Below are 23,185 nucleotides of genomic sequence, written 5' to 3'. Positions count from 1 at the left end.
TAAAAGCTTACAGTTCTGAGGCTGTGAACTGTCTAAATCAAAGCACCATCAGAGATGCTTTCTCACCCATGAGCTACTGGTGATCCTGGTGTCCTGCCACATTGTGAAGATGGTGGCTGATATATGCTGAGGTTCTTGCCTTCCCCTCCGGAATCTACTATCTTGTGGAGCACAGCTGTGGGCAACCAGGTATAGAGCTTATCTCTTTCCAGGCTTCCTCTCCCAGGCCTCCTTTCTCAGTCTTGGCTGCTGCTCTTTCTTCTGAAGTTCAGCTGTGAGCTATCAGCATATGGCTCATCTCTTCAGCCTTGAGCTGCTCCATGGGCCCAACCTCTTGGGGGCTTCATGCTTAACTTTGACTGCTAGCAATCCTCGAGTCCTTCCTCACATGGCAGGATAAAAAATGGCAGCATCCTTTCTCTGTATGTCTCTCTTGGTGTCTCTGTTTATATAAATCTCCACTAGAAGGGCAGGTACCCAACTTGATCACTCCTCATTGATATCATCCAATCAAAAGAGCTCCACACCCACAGGAATGGATTAGTTCAAGAACATAATCTTTTTCTTTTTGGGATTCGTAAAATAACTTCAAACTCCTAATTTTGACAGCTCCTTTCAACCCTGACACCAAAGCAGTTTGCTTTGCTGTATAGAACCCCTGTGCTTAATTAGTTTTTGTGGGTAGTGGGAGTAAGTAGCCTTAAGCAAGAATGCCATTGACTCTCACTGTCCTTACCCAATATTCAACAGTTTTTCTAGCACAAATGATTCCCATTGTTATATTCCTTTGGTAAATTCCTATAGTACTGAAAAAGTATTTTTTAATCAATTTTATCCATTTTAATTGGTTTCTGGGGAGAAGATTTTACCTACCTTTTCATTAGGTCATAGGTGGAAGACCTGCCTTTCAAAATGTATTCTTTTTTTCTAGTATAGTTAGTTATTTCCCAAAGGTATACTTGCCCTTGGAGGATTTGGGGTAAATTTTTTTCTCTAGGTATAGTTTAATTCCCCTCCTTCTCAGTATTGTATGCTTTCTCCATCTAATCTAGCAGTTCTAATGTTTCACACACATGCCTCTGCTTTTACATGTCCATGTCTTTACTTATAGTGTATCGTCAGTTTAGAATCCTCTGTGTGTCCAAATCTTATCTGTCCTTCTGAGGGCTAGGTCACAGACATATATACATATGCAATTTTCTTTACACTCTATGCACCAGCTCTCTTGAACTATTTCCTGTTACCTAATTAAGCTGTGTTCTATCATGTCGTGCTTCTGTATACAAGGTCCTGTTCCTTAGCATTCCCTCTCTCTCTTTCCATAAAACCTTTACTGGGTCCCTCACACAGACTTAGGTGCTTGTTTTAGTTTGCTACATGCTGCCAAAATAGGGAGTTTAGGTTAAAAGCTTATAGTTCTGAGGCTGTGAAAGTGTCCAAATTAAGCTGTATCTGAGTACAAGCTCTCACCGAAGGTTGGCTGCTGGTGATCCTGGACTCCTACCTCACCTTTAGGACCATAAAATAAATTGTGGGATGAATAAAACAAATCTGTGTTAAAGATTTGGAATTTGAATGTTTGTTCTCTAACCTTTCTTTATAGTAGCTTGTGGAGTCTGTGATTTCTTGGGGGTGAAGCAAACCTTGATACCAGAAATGAACCGTGAGATGGACTCCAAGCATGCTTGGGCATATTAAATATTTGCCTGACTTACTGATAGCAGTGGTTTTATATATTTTTCCACTCGGTGTCAGGTGCATAGTTTCAAAATTGTTAAATTAAGAAAGGCTGTGTCTGTTTGTTTATAAATCTAGATTTATGTTTGCAAATATTTGTATATACTTGTGTTCAAAGTATATCAAAGCATCCAAGACTGCTTCAGTTTCTTTCTAGTTAAAATGTAATTATGATACTGGTGGTTAATTTATGAATAATATTAACATGATGATAAAATAACTTTTTCCTTTTCCTACTAGATGTTGATCAACTTTCTGAAGTAAAATCTCCATGGCCTGAACATTCTCTGAAAATCACTTCTAGGAAAATACCTAGTTAATAACAGAATAATATCAAGATGGTTGGAAAACTGAAGCAGAACTTACTATTGGCATGTCTGGTGATTAGTTCTGTGACAGTGTTTTACTTGGGGCAGCATGCCATGGAATGCCATCACCGAATAGAGGAACGTAGCCAGCCAGTCAAATTGGAGAGCACAAAGACCACTGTGCGAACTATCTTGGATGTCAAAGCCAACAAAACCTTTGCCTATCACAAGGATATGCCTTTAATATTTATTGGAGGTGTGCCTCGGAGTGGAACCACACTCATGAGAGCCATGTTAGATGCACACCCTGACATTCGCTGTGGAGAGGAAACCAGGGTCATTCCCCGAATACTGGCCCTGAAGCAAATGTGGTCACGGTCAAGTAAAGAGAAGATACGCTTGGATGAGGCAGGTGTCACTGATGAAGTGCTGGATTCTGCCATGCAAGCCTTCTTGTTAGAAATAATTGTTAAACATGGGGAGCCTGCCCCTTATTTATGTAACAAAGATCCTTTTGCCCTGAAATCCTTAATTTACCTTGCCAGGTTATTCCCTAATGCCAAATTTCTTCTGATGGTCCGAGATGGCCGGGCATCAGTACATTCAATGATTTCTCGAAAAGTTACTATAGCTGGATTTGATCTGAACAGTTATAGAGACTGTTTGATCAAGTGGAATCGTGCCATAGAGACCATGTATAATCAGTGTATGGAGGTTGGTTATAAAAAATGCATGTTAGTTCACTATGAACAACTTGTCTTACATCCTGAACGGTGGATGAGAACACTCTTAAAGTTCCTCCGTATTCCATGGAACCACTCAGTATTACACCATGAAGAAATGATTGGAAAAGCTGGGGGAGTATCTCTGTCAAAGTGAGTAGAAGTTTTATTTTTTATTTTTATGTTAATATTCAGCTAATAAAGAATACTATTCAGCTAATATTCAGCTCATAAAGAGATGGACGGATATATAGATAAACATCAACCTTTTCTGGAGCAGGAAAACTTCATTGATGTTAATTTTTTGCTGTTTTAATTCCTACCAATTCATTATAGACCCTTTCATATATTTAATTCATATGTTTATTTGTGTGTTCTGATCCTTTTTATTTGTTTGATGGATGTAAATCCAATTTTCAGGTAGTAAAAGGCCTTTTCCACTGACTTCAGCCCTTAAAAGTTCATTGTTCAATTTTAGGAGCTTTTGATTTTTATTTTCTAGGTGTTCTGTTAATAAGGATATTTGGCTTTTGTGTGGCTGAAGATAAATATCAAGAAGTGCAGGGAAGCGGACTTGGCCCAGTGGGTAGGACGTCCGCCTACCACATGGGAGGTCCGTGGTTCAAACCCCAGGCCTCCTTGACCCCTGTGGAGTTGGCCCATGTGCAGTGCTGATGCGCGCAAGGAGTGTTGTGCCACACAGGGGTGTCATCCCCCACGTAAGGGAGACCCTTGCGCAAGGAGTGCGCCCCGTAAGGAGAGCCACCTAGCGCGAAAGAAAGTGCAGCCTGCCCAAGAATGGCACTGCACACACGGAGAGCTGTCACAGCAAGATGACGCAACAAAAAGAGACACAGATTCCTGGTGCCACTGATAAGGATAGAAGTGGTCACAGAAGAACACACAGTGAATGGACACAAAGAGCAGCAGACAACTGGAGAGAGTGAGAGAATGGGAGAGAAATAAATAAAAAATAAATCTTAAAAAAAAAAAAAGAAGTGCATCTGCCATGTTGGGGAGCACATACCAAATTCCAAACGTTTAGAAAGTTTTAGTGATAGAGAAAAATCAAGGCGTTTTATACTCCCTTCAGAGTATATGGATGAAAAGACTGAGTCACAGAAAGAGTAGAGTGATTTGCTCAAAGTTGGATAGCAAAACCAAAATTAGAACCTGTGCCTTGGTCTTAATGGGCTAGTGCTTTTTTGGATGGCATTTTTCTACATATAGTGCTTCTTTTGTCATCTCGAAGGAAAGGCTAGGGAGTCCCTAGAATTTAGAGGCCTGATCCATACAAGGAGATCATTACATTTAAATGTGTTTAAAATCTCCATTTCACCTCCTTTCTTTAAAGTGAGAACTAGGGTTCCTGACTTGATCTGATAATCTGACTTGATACTTCTGTACCTCGAAGGAGAGTATAAAAATGGAACTACTGTTAAATTCAGTAGTATCTCCTCATGAGGAAAAGTTGGATATAATTAAATTTCAGTTTTTATCATTTTGCAGTTATAAAATTTATATATATCACCTAAAAAAAAGAAAAACAGTATACTTCCCTTGTGTGTTCTGCTTGCTTCCACCACGGAATATCTTCTTTATTTTATTTTCAATGGATAGAAATTATGAATATTGATTCCTAATGTAGACTATCTCAAAGGAATAGCTGCCTGCCTGTACCTAGCTTTTAGTTATTAATTATAAAGTATTAGATATCATCATTCTAGTGGCTCTAGATTATTTTCATAATTTCAAAGAGAATTACATCTCCAGCTACTGTCATCACTGTTTATTGTTCTTTCCATATAATAGTCTACAATTAATTTTTAATTATCTATATTCCTAAGTAAGCATTTCTTTGGGTTTGCAAATTGGCTCAGAAGCTCTGATGCTATATTAATGTAAAAGAAGGCTCTCAGATCCTCAGCTCTCCAAGTAGACATTAAAGAGATAAGCTCAAGTTAAATTTTGGTGGAAATTAGAAAGGGATCATTTTACATATATACTTATTATGTTTAAGTCAAATATAAAGACTAAGGAAATTCATAAAAGTTTTGGATTAATGGATTTTAGAATGGAAAGAGACGTTACTTAGCATGTAGCATATAGAATAGAGGCCCAGTGAAGGTCTATGTTTTGACAGGTTTATGGCAGAACCATGATGAGAACCTTCTAACATGTAGTCCAAGACTCCTGCCATCTTATGATTTTTTTAAAAAGTTATAACATATATATAGTAAATGCCCACATATTCAATATGTAGTTTGATGAATTTTACGTCTATATACACTTTTGTAATCACTACCCATATCAAGGTATAGAAAGTAACCAGCACCCCAAGTGGCTGTACTATGCCCCTTCCCAGTTAATAACCTCCCAACTCCAAGGTAACCCACTTCTCTGACATCCGTCACTATAGATTAGTATTGTTTGTTTTTGAACTTCATATAATGCAGTTAGGCATATTATGCTTTTCTACCTAGCTTCTTTCATTTGACATTATATTTGAGATTCATTCATGGTTATAGTAAATAGCAAAAATTCATTTTTAAAATATAGTATAATATTTCAATGTATAAATATACCAGAATTTATCCATTCTTCTGTTACTGGCATTTGAGTTATTTCTGTTTGGGGTATTATGGGTAAAATTGCTAAAAACATTTTTAAAAATGTATTGTTGTAACATAACACAAAACTTCCCATTTTAACCATTTTTAAGTATGCAAGTTAGTGGTATTAATTACATTTACATTTACATTACCACCATTCAGTACCCAAACTTTTTCATTACCCCGAACAGAACCTGTGTGCCCATTAAGTAATTACTCCCTAGTCCTAGTAACTACTAATATACTTTCTATCTCTAGGAATTTGCTTATTCTAGATATTTCATTTAAATGAAAGCATATAATATTTGTCCTTTTGTGTCTGGCTTATTTCACTCAACATGAGGTCTTCCAGGTTCTTCCCTGTTGTAGGATGTATCAGAACTTCCTTCCATTTTATAACTGAATAACATTATTTTACATGGATATACCACATTTTGTTTATCTGTTCATCTGTTGTTGGACATTGAGTTTGCTTCCACCTTTTGGCAATTGCAAATAATGTTGAGTCCCTGCTTTGCATTCTTATATACCTAAGAGTAGAATTTATGGGTCATATTGTCTGTTAGTTTCCTGCATACCAAAACAAATGCATACAAATGCCGCTGGCTTAAAATACAGGAATTTATTGGCTAACAGCTTTGAGGCAAGGAGAAGTCTAAAATCTAGGCAAGGTAATGCTTTCTCCCTAAAGGCTGTAGCTGATTTTCTCCAATCTTGAATCTTTGGCTTTTCTGTCACATGGCAATGTACATGGTTGCAACCTCGCCTTTTTGTTCTTGTTTCTGTTGACTTCTAGCTACTGGCTGCTCCCCATGGCTTCTCTTGTGTCCAGTTTCCTTTACTTTTAAGGACTTCAGCCATATTGATTTGAGGTCCTCCTCATTTACTTTGGGCATACCTTAAATTATGACATCTTCAAAGGTCTTTTTTTTTTTTAAAGATTTATTTATTTTTTATTTTTATTTATCCCCCACCCCTGCCCCAGTTGTCTGTTTTCTGTGTCTATTTGCTGCATGTTCTTCTTTGTCTGCTTCAGTTGTTGTCAACGGCATGGGAATCTGTGTTTCTTTTTTTTGTGTCATCTTGCTGTCAGCTCTCCATGTGTGCGATGCCATTCTTGGGCAGATACACTTTCTTTCCCGCCAGGCGGTTCTCCTTATGGGGCACACTCCTTGCGTGTGGGGCTCCCCTATGCGGGGACACCCCTGCGCAGGGACACCCCTGTGTGGCAGGGCACTCCTTGCGTGCATCAGCACTGCGCGTGGGCCAGCTCCACTTGCGCATGGGTCAAGGAGGCCTAGGGTTTGAACCATGGGCCTCCCATGTGGTAGGTGGAGGCCCTAACCACTGGGCCAAGTCTGTTTCCCTTCAAAGATCTTATGTACAAATGGTTTTATAACCGTAGGACTTGGGATTGGGACCTAAACAGACCTTTTATCGGGGAAATGATTCAACCCCACATATGGTAATTCTGTGTCTAACTTTTTTCATTTTAAAAACAACAAACACTTTACATGTCACATAGTTTCTGTGTGTATGAGTGGTTTAGCTGGGTGGTTCTGGCTCAAGGCCTCTCATGATGTTGTAGTCAAAATATCAGCCATGCCTGGTTAGCTGGGAAGGCTTGACTGCAGCAAGAGGATCTATTTCTAGGATGGCTCACTCATGTGGATGGCAAGTTGGTGCTGGTTGTTGGCAGGAGGCCTCAGTTCCTTGCCCTGTGGACTTCTCCATTGGGCTGCTTGAGTATCCTCACAGCCTGGTTGCCCTTCCCCCAAGTGAGTATCCAAGAGGGCAATGTCTTTTTTTTAACCTAGCCTCATAAGTTACACACTGTTACTTCCCCTGAATTCTATTGGTATGATGTGGAGGAGGTGACTACGACTATATAGGATGTGAATATCAGGAGGTGAGGACCATTGGGAACTATATTGGAAACTGACTTCCACATATAACAACTGGGATAGTAACTGTATCAGCAGCAAGCTGTTTTGCCTGATGCCCTGCACAAGATGCCAGTTCTTGACACCTTGGCAATGTGGAAGATACCAGAACTAGTGCAGTTAGGGGTGGGAGATAGGCTTTCAGAATTGCTCTTATGTTTTCTGTCAACCTGGTGGAATTGGAGGCACAAAATAGATTTTAAACTATTACAGAAAGTAAAGAAATGTATAATTTACTGCATATTTAAGTTTATCAATTGAGTTACCTATTCACTAGTACACTATCTTCTATAGTAAAAACAATTACCATTATTGTAAACCTGGGAATCACTCTACTTTTATGTCACTTTCCCAAGTAGTTCAAGGCAACTCCAGTCCCATTAAGCCAGTAACTCTCAACTTGGATATACAGGAGAACCAACTGGAGAGTTTTAAGAAAATACCCATTGTATTAGTCAGCCAAAGGGGTGCTGATGCAAAATAACAGAAATTGATTGGTTTTTATAAAGGGTATTTATTTTGGTGTAGGAGCTTACAGATACCAGGCCATAAGCATAACTTACTTCCCTCACCAAAGTCTATTTTCACGTGTTGGAGCAAAATGGCTGATGATGTCTGCGAGGGTTCAGGCTTCCAGGGTTCCTATGGGCTCAGCTCCTCTGTTTTCTCTACAAGGTCAGCTGTAGACTATCAGGCGCATGGCTGTGTCTCTCTTCCCAGAGCTCCAGCTTAAGAACAGCATCAAACTCCAACATCAAAACTCCAACATTAGGGGCGGTGGTCTTGGCTCAGTGGTTAGGGCGTCTGTCTACCACATGGGAGGTTCCCCGTTCAAACCTGGGCCTCCTTGACCTGTGTGGAGCTGGCCCATGCACAGTGCTGATGCGTGCAAGGAGTGCCGTGCCACGCAGGGGTGTCCCCCGCATAGGGGAACCCCGTGTGCAAGGAGTGCGCCCTGTAAGGAGAGCTGCCCAGCGCGAAAGAAAGTGCAGCCTGCTCAGGAATGGTGCTGCACACACGGAGAGCTGACACGAGATGATGCAACAAAAAGAAGCACAGATTCCCGTGCCGCTGACAACAACAAGCGGACAAAGAAGACGACGTAGCAAATAGACACAGAGAACAGACAACCGGGGTGGGGGGGGGAAGGGGAGAGAAATAAATAAATAAATAAATAAATAAATAAATCTTAAAAAAAAAGGCTTAAAAAAAAAAACAGCTCCAACATTAGGAATCCTCAACTCTGTCCTTGCCATGTCTTTTATTGGTAAGTCCCCACCCACCAAGGGGTGGGAACTCAACGCCCTACTTACAGCAAACCTCTGAATCCAGTATAATCTAATATACCCAGAGGAAAAGATCACTTTACAAACATAATCCAGTATTTCTTTTTAGAATTCATCAATAATATCAAACTGCTACACCCATCCATAAAACTTCTGATTAAATCTATCTGAAGTGGATCCTTAGCATCAGAATTTTTAAAAGCCCCAAAGGTGATATTAACATTTAATCAGGGCTGATACCCAGTGCATGTAAACCCCAGGTCTCCTTGCTATTGCAAACATCTTTGATTGTATCAGAAATTTACCATATAGGAAGCTGGCTAATCCTTCCTGCTAACTACCAGAGCAGTTTTCCCTGGAAATACCACAACTTCTAAATGATTTCCACTGGAATGCAGAATAAAAACTAGTTTGCTAAAAACAAAACAAAAAAATAGGACCAAGGGATAATCTCAGTTTACATTGTATTCTCAAATGTAATCAACCCAGCCCTGTTTCTTCTCCCTGTCATCCCCAGTAACAGGCAAAAATGTACATTTTACCCATCAACTATTAACACACAGATATACACACACATCCACTTCCCTGTACTATTTTACATTCTTACCTATAGTATATGTGTGTCCCTATTTCTCCACATCCTCTCCAAAACCTGTTTTATTCCATATTTTTAAAAATCTTTTTATTGAAGTATATCATTCATAGATGAATATACCTGAACAATGAGTACATAGTAAAAGTTGTGAACTTACAAAATAAACATGCATAACATCATACAGGGGTCCCATACATCACCCTCCACCAATACCTTGCATTGTTACAAACTATGCAAGAACATCATCAAAATATTACTACTAACTATAGTGCATATCTTAACATTTGGTGTATTTTTCTGCCAACCCACCTTATTATTTTTTAAAATATATTTTTATTACAGAGGTTGTGAACTTATAAAGCAGTCATTCACAAGTGTAAAATTCCCATACAACACGCCGTCACCAACACACCACACAATGGTGTGGAACATTTGTTACAGATTTGAGATAATATCATCAGTTTATTATCACCAACTGTGGTACATAATGGACATTTGGCACACTTTTTCCATAACCCCCTATTATCCACACAATACATCTTTGGCATTGATGCAAGAATATTGTAGTATTGCTGTTACCCACGGTCCATAGGTCATACTAATTGTATGCTTCTCCACATTCCCACCTCCCTGCAATAGTGAATGTACATCTGCTCTAGCTCACAGAAGGACATTTTTTTTTAGCCAAAAGCCTAAGAAGTGATGTTGGCTTTTTTTTTCTTCCTTTTTTTAAGTATATATTTTTATTATTTTTTAAAGATAGTTAGATTACATAAATGTTACATAAAAATATTTATATAGGGGAGGGAAGTGGATGTGGCTCAAGCATTGGGCTCCTGCCTACCACATGGGAGGTCTCTGGTTTGGTTTCCAGTGCCTGCTGAAGAAGATAGCAAACTAGTGTGATGGGCAGGCATGGCAGGCTGATGCAACAAGATGACACAACAAGAAACACAAGGAAAAACATAATGAGAGATGCAACAAAGCAGGGAGCGGAGGTGGCTGAAGTGATTAAGTACCTCCCTCCCATGTTGGAGGTCCTAGGTTCGGTTCCTGGTGCCTCCTAAGGAAACGAAGATGAACAGACACAGCAATTGCAAACAATGAGTGCATGGGGAGAAATAAATAAATAAAATAAACCTTAAAAAAAATATATATATATATATATGTATAGGAAGTTGATTCCCATATGCCCCACTCCCTACCCCTCCCACATTTTCCTACATTAACAACATCCTTCATTAGTGTGGTACATTTGTTACAATTGATGAACACATTTTGGAGCATTGCCATGAAGCATAGATTATAGTTTACATTGTAGTTTACACTCCCACACAATTTTGTAAATTATGGCAAGATATATAGTGGCCTGTATATGTCATTGCAATGTCATTCAGGACAATTTGTAAGTCCCAAAAATGCCCCCATATTACACCTGTTTTTTCCTCTCCCTCTCCTTAGAACCTCCAGAACCTCCTTAGTACCTCCCTCTCCTTAGAACCTCCACATCAATGATAAAAGTTCTTCCATTGCTAGAATCACAATAAATCTATACTAGAATACCAGTAAGTCTATTCTGGTCTATCATTTATTCCCCAATACTGAGGATTCTGGGATGGTGATGCCCACACCAAGTCAAACTGAGAGGAGGCTTAGATTCCATTGGGCAGATGGATGGCACTATCTTTCTTGCAGTTGCAGACTCTCTGTGTTCCTTGGGATGGTCATTGTCCATCATCATTGCCTTGTTAGTTGTCCTGGGTAAGCCCAATGAACTGGAAAGTAGGTGTTTCAACTCTACTGTTGGGATTCAGGATCCACCTGGCACATGGACAGCCCAAAGATTTAAGTCTCTTGGACATATACCTGTCAACTCTAGTTCTTACTATAGATTCAAGTGGAAGGGGCTATTTGAGGCACTATTTACTGTGGCAGTCAAGATCCTCCTGAAACGTGCATAAGCATAACATCTAAAATGACCTCCTGACTCTGAAGTCTCTTAGCCATATAAACTCATTTGTTTTTCCCCTTTGCCCTTTTAGTCAAGGTCTTTTTCAGTTGTGTTGCTAGTTGGTGCTTGGTGGTAATCCCTCAGTGCCAGGAAGGCTCATCCCTAGGAGTCATGTCTCATGCTGGGTGGAGGGTAATGCATTTACATGCTGTGTTTGGCTTCGAGAGAGGCCACATTTGAGCAACAAGGGGCTCTCAGGAGGTAACTCTTAGGTACCGTATAATACTAGGCTAATTTTCAATTTCAAAAGAAAAGGTTCAGGGAAGTGGACTTGGCCCAGTGGAAAGGGCGTCTGCCTACCACATGGGAGGTCCATGGTTCAAACCTTGGGCCTCCTTGACCTGTGTGGAGCTGGCCCATGCTCAGTGTTGATGTGTGAAAGGAGTGCCCTGCCACATGGGTGTCCCCCACATAGGGGAGTGCCACGTGCAAGGAGTGCACCCTGTAAGGAGAGCCGCCCAGTGTGAAAGAAAGTGCAGCCTGCCCAAGAATGGCGCTGCATACATGGAGACCTGACACAGCAAGATGACACAACAAAAAGAAACAGATTCCTGGTGCCACTGATAAGGATAGAAGCGGTTACAGAAGAACATACAGCAAATGGACACAGAGAGCAGACAACTGGGTGGGGGGAAGGGGAGAGAAATAAATAAAAAACAAATCTTTAAAAAAAAAAAAAGATTCGTAAGTACAGTCATCAATATCAAGGGCCCATGAATGGTCCATCCTCCTTCCCTAGTCACTACCCCTGTACTCGGGGGAGCTGTCCCATTAGCGAATGTGGCAAAACTCCCCAGGATGGGAATTTGATATTCTTTCAGTTATTGTGTGGATCTCCACCCACCATGGCAATGTCCCATGAACACTTGAACACATTCATACGCCTTATAGGTATGCCCCAGGTGAACCTCCTCCCATGCACCTCCCATCACTGATGCCCGGTACCAATGATCCTCCCCTGCCACAGTTGTACTCCTACAGAGGGACATTCTTGGATCTGTACTGTCAACCACAATTCTCATCCACCTCTGGATTCACTGTGTTATTCAGTCTCTAGATTATTAGCTTTCTTTCAGTTGACATTTTCATCCCTTGAATGCTCTTTTCTTTTTTTTTAAAAGATTTATTTATTTATTTCTCTCCCCTTCTCCCCCACCCCAGTTGTCTGTTCTCTGTGTCTCTTTTGCTGCGTCTTCTTTGTCCGCTTCTGTTGTTGTCAGCGGCATGGGAATCTGTGTTCCTTTTTTTGCGTCATCTTGTGTCAGCTCTCTGTGTGTGAGGCACCATTCCTGGGCAGGCTGCACTTTTTTTCGCGCTGGGCAGCTCTCCTTACGGAGCGCAGTCCTTGCACGTGGGGCTCCCCTACACGGGGGACACCCCTGCATGGCAGGGCACCCCTTGGGCGCATCAGCACTGCGCATGGGCCAGCTCCACACGGGTCAAGGAGGCCCGGGGTTTGAACCTCGGACCTCCCATGTGGTAGACGGGTGCCCTAACCACTGGGCCAAGTCTGCCGCCTGACTACTCTTTTCAGCCACAATCCCATTTATAAACCAGCTGCAGCTCACTATAATGCGTTACCATCAGCTCTATCCTTGTTCACACTTTTAACAGTTAAGTTAATGAAAACTTCTACATAAATTAAGCATCATTAGTTCTTCTCAACCCTTCTCTCATCTCCTAATAACCTGTACTCTAGGTTTTTAACTGCATGCATTTATTCTTTGTATTTGGTTCATATTAATGAGACCATTTGCCCTTTTTTGTCTGGCTTACTTCACTTAGCATAATGTCTTCAAGATTCATCTGTGTTACCAAATATGTTTCAATTTCATTTCTTCTTACTGCAGCATAGTATTCCATTGTATGTATATACCACATGTTGTTTATTCATTCATTGGTTGAGGGACATTGGGGTTGTTTACATTGTTTGGCAATTGTGAATAATGCTGCTGTGAACATCAGTGTGTAGGAGTCTGTTTATGTCACAGTTTTTAGTTCTTCTGGATATATTCAGTGTAGAGGAATTGCTGGATCATACGGCAATTCTTTATTTAGCCTCCTGAGAAACCACCAAACTATCTTTCAAAGACACTGCACCATTTTACAATCTCACAAATAGTAAAGAAGTGTTCCTATTTCTTCACATCCTCTCCAGCACTGATTATTTTCCATTTTTTAAATAATGGCAATTTATGCAGTGTGAGATGTTATCTCATTGTACTTTTGATTTTCATTTCCCTAATAGCTAGTGATATTGAACGTTTTTCATGTGCTTTTTCTCTATTTGTTTTTCCTTTTTGTAGAACTGTCTATTTAAATCTTTTGCCTGTTTTTTAATTGGATTGCTTGCACTTTTATTGAGTTGTATGATTTGTTTATATAGCATGGAAATCAAACCTTATCGGATATGTGGTTTCTAAATATTTTCTCCTATTGAGTGGGCTGTCTTGTCACCTTCTTGACAAAGTCTGTTGAGTCACAAAAGTGTTTAAGTTTGTATTTTATTTTATTTCTTTTTAAGAGTTGCCATTCTAATTATTGCGAATTGGTATCTCATTGTGTTTTTAATTTGCAACCATTTCTCTCATGGCTAATAATAGTGAGCAGCTTTTCATGTATTTACTGACCATTTGTTTGTCTTCTTTGGAGAAGTGTCTATTCAAGTCCTTTGCCCATTTTTTAATTGGAGTTTTTGTCTTTGTTTTTGAGTTGTAGGCATTCTTTATATAATATAGTCTGGGTATTAAACCTTTATCAAATAAATGACTTCCAAATATTTTTTCCCATTCTGTAGGTTGTCTTTTCACTTTCTTGATAATGTCCTTTGATGTACAAAAGTTTTTAAATTTTGATAAAATCTATTTTATCTCATTTTTCTTTTGTTGCTTGTGCTTTTGTTGTCATGTGTTAAGAAATCACTGCCAAATCCAAGGTTATGAAGTTTTCCCTATGTTTCTTTCTAAGACTGTTAATAGTTTTTTTTTTTTAAGATTTATTTATTATTTATTTATTTAATTCCCCTCCCCTCTCCCGGTTGTCTGTTTTCTGTGTCTTTTTGCTGCGTCCTGTTTCTTTGTCCGCTTCTGTTGTCGTCAGTGGCACGGGAAGTGTGGGCGGCGCCATTCCTGGGCAGGCTGCACTTTCCTTCGCGCTGGGCGGCTCTCCTTATGGGTGCACTCCTTGCGCGTGGGGCTCCCCTACGCGGGGCACACCCCTGTGTGGCATGGCACTCCTTGCGCACATCAGCACTGCGCATGGGCCAGCTCCACACGGGTCAAGGAGGCCCGGGGCTTGAACCGCGGACCTCCCATGTGGTAGACGGACGCCCTAACCACTGGGCCAAAGTCCGTTTCCCTGTTAATAGTTTTAACTCCTGTGTTTCAGTCCTTGATCCATTTAGAGTTAATTTTTGTAGACGGTGTCATTTTTTTTTAAAGATTTATTTCTCTCCCCCTTCTCCCCCCCCCCCCCCCCCCCCGCTCCCCACCCCAGTTGTCTGTTCTCTGTATCCATACGCTGTGTTCTTCTGTGTACACTTCTATTCTTGTCAGCGGCACTGGGAATCTGTGTCTCTCTTTTTTTTTTTTTTTGTCTTTATTAATTTTTTCAACATTATATTAAAAAAATATGAGGTCCCCATATACCCCCAACCCGCCTCACCCCACTCCTCCCCCCATAACGACAACCTCCTCCATCATCATGAGACATTCACTGCACTTGGTGAATACATCTCTGAGCACCGCTGCACCTCCTGGTCAATGGTCCACACCACAGACCACACTCTCCCACAGTCCACCCAGTGGGCCATGGGAGGACATACAATGTTATCAGATAACTGTCCCTGCAGCACCACCCAGGACAACTCCAACCCCTGAAAACGCCCCCACATCACATCTCTTCCTCCCATTCCTACCCCCAGCAGCCACCATGGCCACTTTCTCCATTTGTGTCTTTTTTTGTTGCGTCATCTTGCTGCATCAGCTCTCCGTGTGTGCGGCACCACTCCTGGCTAGGCTGCACTTTCTTTCGCGCTGGGTGGCTCTCCTTATGAGGTGCACTCCTTGTGCGTGGGGCTCCCCTACGTGGGGGACACCCCTGCGGGGCATGGCTCTCCTTGCACGCATCAGCACTGTGCGTGGGCCAGCTCCACACGGGTCAAGGAGGCCCTGGGTTTGAACCGTGGCCCTCCCATGTGGTAGGCGGACCCTCTATCCATTGAGCCAAGTCTGCTTCCCATGATGGTGTCATTTTTGTTACATGTTGGAAAGCCAGTTTTCCCTGTACCATTTGTTGAAGGGCCATTCTTCATTTTTTGTATTTTGCACTGTTGTCAAAAATTGGTTTGTTTTATGTGTGGAAATTCATTTCTGGACCCTCAATTCTATTACATTAGTCTATAGGTCTATATTTATGTTAGTACCACACTGTTTTCTTTACTATGGCTTTGTTTTAAGTTTTGAAATAGGAAAATGTGAGACCTCCAACTTTGTTCTTTTCCAAGATTGTTTTGGCTTTTTTGGCCTTTTTGCGAAACCATACAGATTTCATGATCTGCTTTTCCATTTCTGAGAAAAAAGGCAGCTGAAATTTTGATCAAGATTGCATTTAATCTGTAGATCACTTAAGGTAGTATTAACATCTTAATAGTATTAAGTCTTCCAATCCATGATCACGGGATGTTGCACCGTTTATTTAGGTCTCCTTTAATTTCTAAAGCAGTGTTTTTAGTTTTCAGTGTGAAATTCCTTTGCCTATTGGGAATGGAATTGTTTTTTAAATTCCCATTTTGGATTCTTTACTGGTATGAGAAAAATTAACTGTTCCATGTTAATCTTGGAATCTGCAACTTTTCTAAATTCATTTAGTAGCTCTATTAGTTTTTTTGTGTATTCTTTGGGATTTTCTATATAAAGAATCATATCATCTGTGAGTAGAAAGAGTTTTACTTCCTCTTTTCTAACTTAGAAGCCTTTATTCCTTTTCTTTGTCTAATTGCTCTGGCTAGAACTTCCAGTACAGTGTTTAATAGCAGTAGTAAAAGTAGGCATCCTTGTCTTATTCCTTAGGGGGAGGGCTTTCAGTCTTTCACCAATGAGTATAATGATAGCTGTGGAGATTTCTTTTTTTTTTTAAGATTTATTTTATTTATTTCCCCCAAGTCCCTTGTTGTTTGCACTCACTGTCTGTTTGTTGTGTGCTCATTCATTGTGTGCTCATTTGTTGTGTGCTTGGGAACTGAACCCGGGGCCTCCCATGTGGGAGGGAGGGGCCTAATCATTTGAGCAACCTCCACTCCCTGCTTTTTTGTGTCTCTCATTATGTTTTCTTCCTTGTGTCTATTGTTGTGTCATCTTGTTGCATCAGATCACTGTGCCAGCCTGTCACATCAGCTTGCTGTCTTGCTTGTCCTCCTTTAGGAGGCACTGAGAATGGAACCCGGGACCTTCCGTGTGGTAGGCAGGAGCTCAATCACTTGAGTCACATCTGCTTCCCTGTGGGAATTTCTTAAAAACTATCTATCATATTGAAGAAATCCCTTCTCTTTTTCTGTGTATTTTTATCATGAAAGGATATTGGATTTTTTTTTTAGGAGATACTGGGGATTGAACCCAGGACCTTGTACATGAGAAGCAAGTACTCAACCACTAAGCAATACCTGCTCCCCAAAGATAGTAGATTTTGTCCACTGCTTTTTATGGTTTAGTTGAGATTATCGTGATTTTTTCCCTCCTTTATTCTGTTAGAGTGGTATATTACATTAATTGATTTTCTTATGTTAAACTACCCTTGCACTCCTGGGATAAATCCCACTTGATTATGATGTATAATCTTTTAAAATATGCTTTTGGAATCAACTTGCTAGCATTTTCTTTAGGATTTTTGCATCTGAATTCATAAGGGAAATTGTTCTGTAGTTTTCTTGTGATGCCTTTATCTGGCTTTGATTGTGCTAGCCTCATAAAATGATTTAGGAAGAGTTCCCTCCTCTTCAGTTTTTTGGGAGAGTTTGGAAAGTATTGATTTTCGTTCTCCTTTGAATTGTTTGATAGAATTTACCAGTGGAGTGAGCTAGTCCTGGAATTTTCTTTATTGGGAAGTTTTTGATTACTGATTCAATATCTTTATCTGTTATAGGTCTCTTGAGAGCTTCTATTTCTTCTTTTTTTTAGGTACAGTACCTGGGGATTGATCCCAGGACCTCATATGTGGGAAACCGGTGCTCAACCACTGAACCACATTGACCCCCTTGAGTTGATTTTTGCATTTGTTTGCTTTGTTGTTTTGTTTGTAGGAGGCACCAAAAACCAAACCCAGGACCTCCCATGTGGGAAGCAGGTGCTCAACTGCTTGAGCCGTATCTGCTCCTTTCTGTTTCTTCTTGAGTCACTTTAGATAAGTTGTGCATTTCTAGACATTTGTCCATTTCCCCTAGATTATCTGATTTGTTGGTATGTAGCTGCTTATAGTAATCTCTTAAAATCCTTTTAATTTTTGCAAGATCAGTAGTAATGTCCCCCCTCTCATTTCTGATTTTAGTTGTTTGTGTCTTCTCTTTTTTCTTTGTCATTCTAGCTAAAGGTTGTCAATTTTATTGCTCACTTCAGTGAACCAACTTCTGATTTCATTGGTTCACTCAACTTTTTCTGTTTTCTGTTTCATTTATCTCTGATCTAATCTTTATTACTTTCCTCTACTATTTTAAAGTTTACTTTATTCTTCTTTTTCTAGCCTCTCAACATATGAAGCTAAGTTATTGATTTGTAATCTATCTTTTTAAAGATTTATTTATTCACCCCTCCTCCATTGTTTGTGCTTGCTGTCTGCTCTCTGTGTCTGTTCATTGTGTGCTCTCTGTGTCTGTTCATCTTCTTTTGAGGAGGCACCAGGAACTGAACCTGGGATATGGGAGGGAGGCACCCAATCGCTTGAGCCCCCTCTGCTCCCTGTTTGTTGCTTCTCTCATTGTGTTTCCTCATTGTGTCTCTTCTTTGCATCATCTTGTTGTGTCAGCTCGCTGCCCAGCTTGTCCCATCAGCTCACTGTCTTGCTTGTTTTCTTTAGAAGGCCCTGGGAACTGAACCCAGGACTTTCCATATGATAGGCAGGCACCCAACTGCTTGAGCCATATTCACTTCCCAGTGGTCTTCTTTTTAAAAGTAAGCTTTTACAGCTATAAATTTCCTCTGAGCACTTCCTTTACTATATCCCACAAAATTTAATACGATGTGTTTTCATTTTCTTTCCTCTCTGTGAATTTTCTAATTTCCCTTTTGGTTTCACCTTTGACCCATTGATTGTTTAAGGGTATGTTATTTAATTTCCACATATTTGTGAATTTTCTACTTTTTTTCTGTTAAATGATTTCTACTTTGATTCCACTTGTATTTGTAAGATATATTTTATATGACTTCAATCTCTTGAAATTTATTGAGAATAGTTTTTTTTGGCCTTTTAGATGATCTGTCCTGGAGAATGAGCCATGTGTACCGTAGACAAATGTGTATTCTGATCTTCTTGGGTAAAGTGTTCTGTATTTGTCTGTCAAGTCTATTTGATTTATAGTATCATTTAAGTCCTCCATTTCCTTATTGATCTGCTGTTTGGATGTTCTATCCATTATTGAAAGTGGTATAATGAAGTCTCCTACTATTAATGTAAAACTGTTTCTTCCTTCAAATCTGCCAATATTTGCTTTATTTTTTTTTTGGTGCTCTGCGTTTAGATGCTTCCGTTGTATTGTGTACTATTGTAGCTGTCTAGTTCTTTTGTTAATGTTTGCTTCATGATTTTGGGACTGTAATTTGGTGATGTGTATTTATAATTGTTGTATCTTTTTAGTTTATTGAGCCTTTTCTTAGTATATAGTGCCCTTCTATGTCTCTTGTAACATTTTGACTTAAAATCTATTTTATCTAATAAAAGTATAGCCACCCCAGCTCTCTTTGGTTACTATTTGTACGGAGTATTTTTTCTATCCTTTCACTGTCAAGCTATTTGAGTCTTTAGGTCTAAGGTGAGTCTCTTGTAAACAGCGTAGGGTTGGATTTTTAGAGATTTATTTTGTGGTTATTATTGGGTTTATATTTAACATCTTTATATCTATAGCAATGTTGCTAGAATTGGTACCAACTTAACTTCAATAGCTTACATAATTGCTACTCTTCTATACTTCCATTCCCTCCTTTTTGTGGTTCTGATTACAAATTACCTCAGTGTTTTGTGTGTCCAATAGCATAGAAATAGGATTTATACCTATTTACTTACTTTTTTAAATAAAGATTTATTTCATTTATTTATTTTCCCCCATCCCCTCATTGTTTTCACTTGTTGTGTCTGTTCATCTTCCTTGTTTCTTTAGGAGGCACCAGGAACCGAATGTGGGACCTCTGATGTGGGAGGGAGGTGCCTAATTGCTTGAGCCACATCTGCTTCCCTACTTTGTTGTGTCTCTCATTGTGTGTTTCTTCTTGTTGTGTTAGCTTGCTATGCCTGCCCATTGCACCAGCTCACTGTCTTCTTTAGGAGGCACTGGGAATTGAGCCAGGGGCCTCACGTGTGGTAGGTGGGAGCTCAATTGCTTGAGCCACATCCACTTCTCCCTATTTACTTTAGATCATATGATAAATACAAATTTGAGTTACATACTGAGAATACAATAATACTGGAATTTATATTTCCCTATGTAGTTCCCTTTACCACAGTTCTTTTTTTCTTCATACAGCTTTTAGCTCCAGTCTAGGTACTTTCCTTTCAAAATAAAGAATTCCCTCTAGTATTTCTTAAACTTTCCCTTTTAACCACAATCACACCCCTAAATCAGTGCTGTTAATTACACTCACAATAATTTGCTATCATTACCTCTATCCTTTTCCACACATTTACAATCAATCTTATTAAAAATTCTGTACATGTTAAGCATCAGCTCCCCATACTCTACCCTCATTCTCTCTCCTAGTCAGCTGTACTCTAGACTTTAACTCCATGAGTTTACTTATTAATATCTGACTTCTTATCAGAAACTATGAAGGCAAAAAGGCAGTGGGATGCCATATTCACAGTGCTGTGAGTGTAGTAAGGGTGGAGACATCAACCAAGAATTCTCTACCCAGCAAGACTATCCTTAAAGATAAAGGAGAAATTCCCAGAGGAGCAAAAACTGAGTTTCTCACAAGCAGACCAAACCTACAATGTTAAAAGAACTCCTTTATGCTGAAATGAAAAGAGCTAGACAGTAACTCAAATCCCTATGAAACAAAGGTAAATGTATAGGTTCACTCAGCACTGATTCATGCTGGCGCCAGAAAATTAGGCCATCCAGAGAGCACCAGCCTGAAACCAGGAAGTGGGAAGTACATTTCTCTTTACTCCCAGCTTTTCAGAACTGTGACCCCTTCTCTCATTAAATATATGTTTTGAATAAATTAATGAGGTGGTATATTTTCACTCTTCTACTAAAAAAAAGAGTAGGTTCAATATTATTATTCAGGGAATGCAAATTTAAACCACAATGAGGAGCAGATGTAGTTCAAGCAGTTGAGTGCCCACCTCCCACAAGGGAGGTCCTGGGTTCATTTCCCCGTGCCTCCTAAAGAAGACAGACAAACAATGAGCAAGCAACAAGCAGACAACAAGCAAAAACAGTGAGCAGACAACAGGCAAAAAACCCCAAATGAGCAGGAAGCAGAAATGGCTCAAGCAGTTAGGCTTCCACCTCTCACATGGGAGGTCCCGGGTTTGATTCCCAGTGCCTCCTAAAGAAGACAACAAGCAGGCATCGAGTAAAAACAATGAGCAGCTAATAAGGAAAAAAAAATGAGCAGGGAGCAGATGTAGCTCAAGCAGTTGGGCTCCTGCCTCCCACATGGGAAGTCCTAGGTTCAGTTCCCAGTGCCTCCCAAAGAAAAAACAAACAGACAATAAGCAGACAATGAGTAATGAGCAAAAAACCCCAACAATGAGCAGATAAGCACAAACAACAAGCAAACAGATGAGGGAGCCTTCTCAAGGGTGGTAGGAACTGCAATGGGATGGGAGAAAATATTGGCAAAACACATATCTGATAGAGGGCTTGTATGTGATATAGACAAGGAACTCTTAGAACTCAACAATAAGAACACAAACAACCCATTTAAAAAATGGACAAAAGATCTGAACAGATGCTTCGGCAACGAAGATAAACAAATGGCAAATAAGCATATGACAGGTACTCAACATAATTTGACCTTAGAGAATTACAAAATAAAATGAGCTCCTACTATGCATCTATTAGAATGGGTAAAATCCAAAACAATGACAACAAATGCTGGCGAGGATATGGAGCAATAGGAATTCTCATTCATTGGGGTGAGAATGCAAAATGGTACAGCCACTTTGGAAGACAATCTGGCACTTTATTACAAAGCAAACATCAGTTTATATAATCCACAATTGTATGGTATTTACCCAAAGGAGTTGAAAAACCTGTACACAAATATTTATAGCGGCTTTATTCATAATTGCCAAAGAGTGGAAGCAACCAAATTTTTAGTAGGTGAAAAGGTGAGTGGATAAACAAATTTTGGTACATTGATACAATGGAATATTAGTCAGAAATAACAAGAAGTGGGCTCTCAAGCCACAAAAAAATATGGAGGAACCTTAAATGCATATTGCTTAGTGACAGGCAGTCTGAAAAGGCTATGTACTGCATGATTCCAATTGTATGACATTCTGGAAAAGGCAAAACTATAGAAACAGTGAAAAGATCAGTGGTTGTCCGGGGACAAGGGGTAGGGAAAGATAAATAGGTGGAGCATAGGGAATAGTTAAGGCAGTTAAATTATTCTCTATGATAGTGTAATGGTAGATACATGACATTATGCATTTGTCAAAACTCATGGAACTGAACAACACAAAAAATGAACCCAAATATAAATATGGGCTTTGGTACTAATAATATATGAATATTGGCTCATCAGTTGAATAAATGTTCCATAGTAATGTAAGATATTAATAAATAAGGAAATAGCGTATGTGTGAAAGAATATATGGAACTTCTCTGTACTTTCAGTGCAATTTTTCTGTACACCTAAAACTACTCTATAAAATAAAGTCTGTTAAAAAAAACCAAACACAACACCATGAAATGCCCCTACAAATTCACCAGAATGGCTAATATTAAATGGGTGAACAATATAGTGTGTTGGCAAGATATGAAGCAACTGGGACTTTTAAACAATATTAGTGACAGTGTAACCTCATACTGCAACTTGGGAATACTGTTTGTTATAGCTATAAGCAAAACATATACCTTCCTATGACCCAGCAAATCCACTCCTAGCCATAAACCCAACAGAAAGAAGTACTTATTTACACCAAAAGGCTTATATGCAGGAATGTTTATAAAAGCACTATTCATAATAATAGCCCCCATACTGGAAACTAATCCAAATGCCCATCACGGGTGACCGGATACATAAAATGTGGTATATTCATGCAATTAGATACTGCTGAGCACCAAAAAGGAACAGACTACTGATACAGTAATACAGATGAGTCTCAGAAATATTATGCTGAGCAAAAATGTCAGATGCAAGCAAGTTTATACTGTAGGCTTTCATTTATTTGAAGTTCAAATATATGCAAAACTGATCTATGGTGATAGTAGTAAGAATAGTGATTATCATAGGGGGTACTGACTGGAAGGTGATGGAAAGGAGCCTGTTGTGGTCTGGGAATGTTCTCTTATCTGGACCTCGGTGTTGGTTACATGGGTTTATATATAAAAATTTAAATTACACACTTAAAACAATTTTACTGTTTTTGAAGTTCTCTTTGCACTCCATATTATGAAAGGTAAAGGTAGTTTAAGATCTTGCAAAACATCTTGAATGCTCTGTCAATGTTGGTGAATAAAGGGTATATAGGGAAGCAAATTTGGCTCAACTGATAGAGCATCTGCTTACCACATGGGAGGTCCAAGGTTCAA

The 23,185-nt window shown here is 39.6% G+C and overlaps 1 protein-coding gene across 3 annotated transcripts in view; it reads left to right on the top strand.

Moving 5' to 3' along the window:
• The window catches only part of TPST1 (tyrosylprotein sulfotransferase 1), a 167,011-nt gene that overhangs the window by 60,887 nt on the left and 82,939 nt on the right, over positions 1-23,185 (top strand). For all 3 annotated transcript variants that reach the window (XR_009182953.2, XM_058285998.2, XM_058285997.2), the window contains exon 2: positions 1,978-2,920. Coding sequence is in view for 2 of the 3 variants with exons in the window: in XM_058285998.2 (XP_058141981.1) it covers positions 2,076-2,920 (845 nt within the window). In the remaining variant the exon portion in view is untranslated. The remainder of the gene's footprint in view (positions 1-1,977; positions 2,921-23,185) is intronic.

Source organism: Dasypus novemcinctus, chromosome 23 (genome assembly GCF_030445035.2).
Source record: "Dasypus novemcinctus isolate mDasNov1 chromosome 23, mDasNov1.1.hap2, whole genome shotgun sequence".
NCBI lineage: Eukaryota > Metazoa > Chordata > Mammalia > Cingulata > Dasypodidae > Dasypus > Dasypus novemcinctus.
Note: the sequence above shows the minus strand (reverse complement) of the source record. Positions and strands in the feature narration are given on the sequence as shown.